This window comes from Plasmopara halstedii, assembly GCF_900000015.1.
Source record: "Plasmopara halstedii genome assembly, contig: Scaffold_1878, whole genome shotgun sequence".
NCBI lineage: Eukaryota > Oomycota > Peronosporomycetes > Peronosporales > Peronosporaceae > Plasmopara > Plasmopara halstedii.
The window spans coordinates 56116-65273 of record NW_020188786.1 but is presented as its reverse complement, the minus strand read 5'-3'; the positions used below and the strand labels follow the sequence as shown (position 1 = coordinate 65273).

The 9158-nt window shown below is 43.0% G+C and overlaps 1 protein-coding gene across 1 annotated transcript; it reads right to left on the bottom strand.

Annotated features, from left to right (window-relative positions):
* Positions 1-5119: 5119 nt before the first annotated feature.
* Positions 5120-5375, bottom strand: PHALS_02259 (uncharacterized protein; the record flags this gene model as incomplete). The annotated part of the gene is made up of 2 exons (XM_024716725.1): positions 5120-5275; positions 5355-5375. 2 exons carry the CDS (start codon positions 5373-5375, stop codon positions 5120-5122), a joined length of 177 nt encoding a protein of 58 aa, XP_024582295.1.
* Positions 5376-9158: the final 3783 nt, after the last annotated feature.

Here is a 9158-nt window from a genome sequence, read left to right as displayed (position 1 = left end):
AGAGAAGAGAAGAGAAGAGAAGAGAAGAGAAGAGAAGAGAAGAAAAGAGAAGAGAAGAAAAGAAAAGAAAAGAAAAAGGAGAAGAAGACTATCATGAGTACTATCCTGTTCACTTGGACGGGCCACTGTGGCAAACTCAGCGTTCATCTTCTAGGCTTGAAGCCAATTGTAATGTAGACGCTCAGAAACGTCATCTCCTCGTCTATTGCAGAGTAAGGCAAGATGATTATTATTCCTCTTTGACCATTATATCATTACAAACTTTGTCAGAATGATGCAGTGGCGAATGCGCTTTCCCGTCGCCCAGACTATGAAGTGTCATATCTCATATTGATCCATTCGCACATCTTAAAAGCTATACGTATGGTTGAAAGTCAACACCGATATGTTATGCGCCGTTTAAAGCAAGATGTTTTGAACTCAGATGTCGTTCTACCTAAGCTTTTGAACGCGCATTTATACCGCTATTTTTTGTTTTGATGCTTGCCTTTTATAGCACGGACCTGCATGACTCACATTGCATTGGTAATTCATGATCAAGACCTCAAAGAAGGCACAAGAAAACTGAGCGAGCTCATCTCGGTAACAACTAGCCGTAGCCGTAAGCTAGGTTGATGATATATTGCAGAGGTCCAACATGTACAGATGGTAAGCATTTACATGCGCGCGCGTGAAGCCCGTTCGCTGTATGCGCTGGCACCCTTGTGCAGTCTGCCTAGTGCAGACAGTGTATTTACCTGGTTTTATCTATGGTCATTTGCGTCTAGTTATACCAGTATTCTGTCGTATCAAGACTGACTGAGCAAGAAGGTTTATCTCGCTGTACTACTACCGGCGAAGTTATCGCCGAGGTATTACTCAAGAAGTATCTGCAAAATCATGAATGACGCTGGCAGCTGTCTCGGACTAAACTCTGTTTAGTAGCAAAATCCTTACTTTATTTGTTAAAAGCAATTGGCCCATGATAAAATATGCTCACAGCGCACAAATAGGCGTATATATGATGTGCCAATTGCGCGGTGGGTAATATCCCTTTGGAAGCATTCGCTCTACGTGACCACAACGATGAGACACATCAATTTTGTGTCAAATAGCTCAGTACACACTTTTAAAGACCGCATACCATTTTACGAATGTTTTACTGACATGCTTGTCTCTTTGAGACCGTACGAAGGTAAACTCGACTGGAGAAGGTGTCGATACTGATCAACTTCCTGTCGTTAGTTCTGCTACACGTCGTAGCATCACCGACAAATCATCTCAATACGATTATGCGCCATGCACCAAGTGCGCTATGGCTCAAAGCCAGGATATGCAAAAGCAACATGTCGATGGAAGTGAAAGACAAAATACAAGTAAAATTGTCGGAGGCGATAAGGTTTTCTGTAAGCTTTTATTCTAGGTGTCTTCTGTCGTTAAGACAAGACTGCTCCGGTGGTAATCAAATCAAATTTGTTGATTTCATGTATTCGTAAGAATGAAGACACATTTAGTGGACATACCAAAACTGAACCATGACCCCGCTTTTGCAAGCATCTCTGATACATAACGCTCTGTTAAAGACATATTAAATCTCAACGTTTCATGCTGCTAACACAGCTTCTGCTTCGAGACATCGATCAAATATTGAGCCATTTTGAGCGCCTCCAGTCACTCATTACTGTGAGATAAATCATGTTTGCATCGAGTGCACGCCGAGACTCTTGAATAAAATTGACGTGCTGCCTTAACCAATCAATTCTATTCACGTGAGGTTCGCCCCCATCGGCTCTGATCGATAAAAATGCGAAATGAATTGGTCCAGCGTATCAGAGAGGTACAGCTAGAATCAGATAAGATGGGGTAGCTTGCCACTCTTAAAAAAGCGTTAGATGTGAGATTTTCATGCTCACAAGATCGCCCTGACGACATTGACGCTCATTTCTTGACGCACCCTTTTATATGATTCGGTGATACAACACGAAGCGCTTCTAATTAACGAGCGAGGTCTGGCCTATCTTCAAGTTTAAGATTTGGACGGTAGTCATAAAGGCAGACTCGTTTGCATGAGCGGAGGTGGGAGCAAATACTTATCTTGGCGTCGACGTTGCACTTTGTACTTAGCAAAGCAATATTTCCAGCAGTCCAGTCTGACATCTTTCTCAGAAGTTGAATTTGATAAATTGGGTAATACGTCGTCCTTTCTCGCCCAGTGCTCAAAGTGAGTACTGTATACTTCAGCACGTTTGGCAGAGTATAGTGCTATATCTTTAGCACTCGTTCAGCTACAAATTGCTGCAATCACTACAATTCTAGCCGTAAGTTGTAGTGATGCCCGGCAAGGTCAGAATGCGCTCTCAAACTAAATGTTCTCAGACCCACGATGTGCTCTCTGATTGATATGAAGGTCTTGCCTAAACGTGCCGTCGCGGTATAGTAGGCGGCTTGCAATGGTATAAAATCCCGCATTTACTCGGTCCGATTAAAGTTTACTTTGTTTCGCTGTGTGTAATGGACCATTACATAAATGTATGTCTATGAAAATCCTGGGTGTATGGTGGGAGTATATTAGAAAGGATTATAGTACGGTGTGCCTAAATGCATATGTGACATCTACTATGAGATCACAAACATTTCCTGCGATACAGATTGCTGATTTCCACCACGGGACCAGTACTGAAAACATGACCAACGTGTCTCTGTCTTTTTGAGTGGGTAGTTACTTCTGTTATTAATGTTCCACAAAAGCTCAAGCTCAAGCTCTGTGCACTCATGATCTTGTATAAATTCAAGCTGAGGTTCAACCTCAGTTCACCCTTGACTAGATAGTTCAGATTTATGGTAACCCAATGTTTAATTAGTAAACTCTTTAGGAGCCCTCAAAGTTGGAAATTTCTCTTCTCTCTACGTCGAGAACAGCTTTCTCGTCGCACAAAAATGTGTGTTGTGTTTAGGAGACTGTTATAAATAGCGTCATCTTACACTGTGCCTCTTCGGTTTGCAGGCAGTTTCGAAGCTAAGCCCAGCTCACTGCTATCGAGTTGGAACTTGTCGTGGGTCCCGCTGTGGAATTATAGAACGCCTCCCGCTATAACTATATAGTGCACTGGGCCCAACTGATGCATAGGAGGAGCGAAATGCGAAGAACAACTTCATCTCTGCGAATAAATCTGCCGTAAAATACAATAAATATACATTTTATTGTATAATATTTTTGTTATGTATGTATTATACTGATGAAGGCGAAGGTCACTGTGATTTATATCATCGGATAATAACTTCCCTGCCTCACCGATCAGTCGACCATGTCATCAACCACAGTGGCCACGCCTTTCTGGGTGATATGTCGAGCCATATGCTTAACAAAGAAGTAGGGGAGAAGAAATTCGGTATTTGTGCTCATATCAGGGTGTGATGATTATGTGACGTTATAAAGGGATAACCGGCTCGGTCGTGCTTACTGTGCGCTTAACACCAGCACACTGTCTTAGTACACGACAAAATGATCATGATCACAGTGGGGGGTTCCGATTTGGTGGTGGATGGTGTAACTGGTACATACACTATTATGATGTACGTAGGCATTCCAGTGTTGTCCCTCGTACTTCAGCGGCTCTAAGATATCATATTATAAAGTCTCATGATTGATAATAGGAACGTATGGTGGCGATGGTTCTTTGTAAGGGATAGATCCGTAGGACAATGGGCTGCTAGCTTCATGACATGAGACAATAGGGTTCTTTGAGTAATATTTGTATGAAAGGCTACGTGGTATCACTTTATATAGTTGCAACTGTATAATCGTTTGATATGATCGAAGAGGGACTGGAAATCTGAAAACACTCTTTGTTCGTCACTTTGAAGGCTGGCTAGTTAACCAACCTTCTGCGTTTATATAACGTGCACTCTGAGAGTCAAGGCCTTACCAAGGCGAGGTGCGCGGTAACCCTATTATATCTACGATCCCCCATTTGTGACGGAATCTTTCTGGTTGGCACAACTGTGTGAGTCTGCACGTTGGAAACTCACTTAGCGTTGCTGACTCGGCTGTCCAGTCTCACGGTGTCATCGATGGATCATCTCATAAGCATCAAGGTCCGGTTCGTTGATCGTAGCTCGTAGTGCCAAATTCCTCCTAGAGGCAATAGAGTAAGAATAATTTTATCTAAACAGCGTTAATCTTGGGAAACCGCAATATACAGTCACTTTCTTTCGTCTCAATCGAGATAAACGCTGGGGAATTCAGCTCAAAGGTGTCATTTTTTGCCTATGTAGGCTAAAAGCCTGTACGCCGCGACTTAAAGCCGACCTAGCCCTCAGGGTTACATACGAAGCTTTTAGCGATATGATCGCCAACTATCTTGACAGACTCATTACTTTTACTAAAGCTATCAAAGCTTAGTCCTGCGTCACATGCGTTTCGCTTTTATCAGGCGTGGATTCATGACTTATTCAGCTTCCGCATCAAGAGAAGCACGATACTTTCATCATAACAACTTTCGGTCGGTCCATAGCTTATGATTCTCAAACTAGGATGGATGTAACTCGCTCCTTGGTCTAAGACCGAATGGTATTCCACACTATCAAAAATACAATCATGTGTCAATTGATATCGAGAGGCTGTCCAGCAGCCGAGGGGTCACTTTCTTCATATTCAGCTTGGTTAAGATTAATTGCCTCTGTCGCGTTATAAAATTCTCTGCCCAGCACATCCTTGAGAATTGAAGGCTAGATTTTGCATATCATGAGGCGTTACTGCGTCCAAAACTTGGGCGGGGTTACTATTCGTTGAAGGTCTCAGTGCGAGTGCGACACTGAGACCTTCAACGAATAGTAACTTTCACCGATTCCGAAAAAGTGTGAGCCGTCATTTACATTATAATATTTTCAGATGTAGTCCGCTTCCTTTTGCTTCCGTTGACAGACAAATTATTGATTTAGGTCCACGCAGGAAGCCTGGTTGGGCAATACAACAAGATGCAAAACCTAAACGTTTTTTTTGGCTGGAGAAAAATGTTGGACATCATTTTCTCACCCCTTTCCCCGCGATATCCTAGCTTGGTGTTTGCTGGCGTGACGTGCTGTTGCTCTGTTAGAAAAAGAGCCGAGTCTTTGTACCTAGAGTAAGAGACTCTCCCATTTATTCATTAGCGCTACAGCGATTTTGTTCCAAAAGTTCTAGGAGTCGGCAGATGTTTTTTAATGTCTCACCGAGACTTTCTAAAGTTGCAATGTAAAATTTGATGAAAGCTTTTTGGCAAGCGGCAGCCGATTCCAGGCATTGAAGCGTCAGTTGCTTTAATTTCTCAGAACTAACTATCGACCAAAGCTTATTAAGCATTATTTTTGCCCCAGGGTAAGAAAGATGAACATACCTTCGCAGTAGGTACCGTCATAAGATTTGGTCACCTACATGTGCCACCACTGTTAACGATGTACCATGGATAAAGCACGCTTCTAAGTGAAGAGCTTGCGTAAACCAGCGCACAAAAGATAACCCAAAGGCCGCCGTAAGACGCTTAACCAAAACCCTCTGTTGCAAATTGTTTTAATGACTGAGCCATGAAGCGCTTTTGTTGCTGACCTTGGGCTTGGCGCTTTTTATTTGCGATAAGCTCTAAACCAAATGTAATTAGCCGTTATGTGCTACGTTATGTCATCGATAATAACAAATTTGGGTCAATGCACTGCGTGAGGCTAGCAGCTCAAGTGTTCTTCTCTATAGTGTTATCACTATACAATCGTACCAAGCGCTAGATTACTACCCAGTCCACCATACATCAGCGCGATACTCCACCACGATCTGTGTACAGTACCTTTGAGCTCTTTCCACACTCTAATGACAACATTTTAATCGGGTATGTATCTTTAATATATATTGTAACAATCCTGGCCTCAGCTATCGCCTCTCCCGCTTTGTTTCGCTTTTGTGGAAAGGCTTGGTGAGTCTTATACTGCTCAAACTTTTAATCAGTATTCCTTGTGTAATGCAATGAGAAGACTTTTAACTTGTGTCTTCGTAGAAGAGGTAATGCTTTCATACAAGATCCCTGCTACTGTGCGAGCGATGGAACTGATATGTCAAGCGACCCACGTTTTGCTCAGCTAGCTTGATATTTTGTTAGAGTATACCTATAAGTTTGATCTAGCTCAAACTCTAGCTCACAAAAGCGTATTTGGGTCACAAATTAACCAATTGCCGGTGGAAGTCCGTAAATTGTTCAAATTTATGATTTTTGCGTGCACTTTGGGTTTAGGGCTGTATGCGAAATTGACAAGGTCCATGTTCGTATTAGTGTGCTAATCAGAGCTACGACTACCTTACGTCAAGCTTCGAGAGCTTCACCAGATGTGCGTCTTCTACGGAAATAAATTGATGTCAAGTTTTCGAAGAGAATAGAACATCGCACAAAAATACACAACAAGATTTTTTGTAATACGTCAGTACCGATATTGTCAGTAAAACCAGTATTTTGCAGCTAGTGAGCCAAATTTTCACTTTTTGTATGTGAATCTATGATATGGCTGATGTGAGCACGCGTTCGGCTCTTCCGTAAGCTTGGTAATGCAGCTTAATCGGCTAACTACTTTACAATCAGCCTTATTTGGCGCAGTTTGATCAGCACAATTCGCATTCTCCGTCAAATCTTTTTAGCCTACCTACTAACCTTCCGAGTCAGCCTTAGAAAAGTTATTGCCGTTCTGAGCTTTCGCTTTTATTTTTATCGCTTTTGAATTTTACCTTTTTCTCAAAAAAGCGGCTTTACAAACTATAGATAATCTTATCATTGTCGCGATTCCGAAAAATTCTTATCAAGTTATGCATACGAACAGCTTGTTCGGTTTTACTTTGTTCGCTGGTCATTGACTATTCATGATTATTATCGACTAGTTGTGAGACACCGATGTCTCTTACAGGACGCTTTAAGAGTGGCTATTATGCCACAAAGACCTACTAGCGAACTAGCATAATCGATCGTCACATGACGCAACTGCTCAAGCCACATCGTGTCTACGCGCAAACCCACTTTGACTGTGTATTCGTCTATAGTGTTGCAGAGCACGCAAAGTCGAATGGCGAGAGCCATATTAACGCTAGTGAGCTGTGCTTCGGGATATGCGCTTATACGAGCCACTCTTAACTAAAGAACAGTATTTCTTTTGCACTGACAAAATTGTCACTCCGAGTTAAATCATTAGAAAGCATGGTCTGTCGGCACATCCAGCAAAGGTAATGCATTTGTAGATAGGCCGGTACGTTAGTCTCGGGAAGACTTAAGGAAGTGGTTTCCCTAACGATCTAATTACACGAATAGTGCAAACAATATCACGATGACACGGCCCCTCACTAATTGTCTTTAAAGATGTTACATGATACGAAGGTCCGGCAAAAGAGGCGGGTTCCAATCCAGTCAAAGAAAGACTCGTGTGTACCCCAATTCTCTTTTGAGTCCAGGCCCATCATTAATTAATATTTATGACGGTTAAATTTTGCCACAGAATGTGATTTAGGCCAAGCAAGTGATAAAGGCCGCGAAATGCAACCGCGTTGGAGTATGTAGTGGTTATGAAGAAATATTCTTTTTATGACACAGATCTTCTGACAATGAAGTATATCTTGGTCAGGTTTAGGGACAGCTACTGAGCTCGAAGCCATTCATGTTTTGTACACAGTTTGCGTCGTTGAGCATGACGGCGTCACCACGTCTATCGCAAAGAATGATAAAATGGTTTTATATCGCTGCCAATCGGGTAAACTAATAAGCTGGTTTGGCTTTGTGTGGTGGTTGTGCTATTGCAAGCTGTCGCATATTGCATTGATAATTTCGACGATCTATAAAGTGAAATGTATAGCTTACGGGTCCGACGCAGCTTGTGTTTCGCTGCTTTCGGGAGCAAGTTTTTAAACACTGATGCCGCTATATCAAAGTAATTGACTGCGCGCTTGCTATCCTTATCCCAACGTTTGATGTTTCTTAGCACTAACTCAACGTGGGGTAGCATCTTATGATGACGACATCAAGTAAACAGAACATTTCGAGGCGCATAAACGTGTACTGGTGGACCAAAATGAATAAATGGGTAGAGTGTACAAACTGTCGGCAGACAAAACCCTTTCTGCATCTGTTGGTGCCGTTTGATAGGCTTTCCGTTCGGTAGTGCAGGTACTCCATAAGCATAGACTCTAATTATGGTCCTTCAAAAGGCACCTCCAGTAATATCGACAGTGTCGTCTTTATGGGCTGTCTGAGCTAAATGGCCCTTCTCGCTGCTGTCAACGATGCCGTAACTGATGAGGATACAGCCAACCAGATCCCCGAGAATGTGTGTTCGCCAACACGGCTTGCCGGTGACCGTTGTTTCGGGTCAGGAACCGCACTTTAAAGAAAGTGTGGTAAATTTGTTTAAGGTGCTATCGCCGACCATCCACAGAAATATGGTTACATGGAACGCGCTAATCGCGTGTCGGGGGACAATTTTGGAGTACTTGTACAGAGTTACCGTGGTGCTGAATCGCGTTGTTCCGACCCTCTGAGCTTCCATTAGAAAACACAATACATGCTCTCACGGGCATTCATATGATTGCCTAACCAATATCGTTTTTCTTGGGGGGAGACTGGCCTGGCTACAGTTCAAAGCGTAGATTGCAGAGTTTGAAAATCAGTTTGGGATATAAACCGAAGAGTCGATTAGCCTTGGGAAGGCAATAATTACTCTTGGAGTAAGCAGATTGCGATCCACTAATGGTTCTTGTAAAGAACGAAAGGTCTGTGACTTAGAGTACGCTTTCTCAAGCGCTAAGCTACGGTAGCCCCGCTGCAATTAGCAGCACTTGTAGTCAATCTACACCTGAGTCGTTTAGAATGATCCTCTGTGAGGATGGAGGAAATTTTCTATTTGCCCTAGGGCATACAGGACGGGCTTAACAAGCTGATGTCCTTGCTTGGCTCTGAGGTCCCGAGGCATTCAGAGCGCGTCTAGAGGCGTTTCCGAGTTACAAAAAAGCGCTGCTGAGAGCGTTCAGGACTTTGAGGGGAAGGATAGAGAGAATCACCTACTCTGGGTGAGAGAGGTTGCGATGGCCATCGCATCCACCATGTTCCAAAACGAGCAACAGCACGTGGCGCTATCCATCTCCAAGCTCGGTGGTCGAGCGCGAGAATGGGTACTGACGTGCG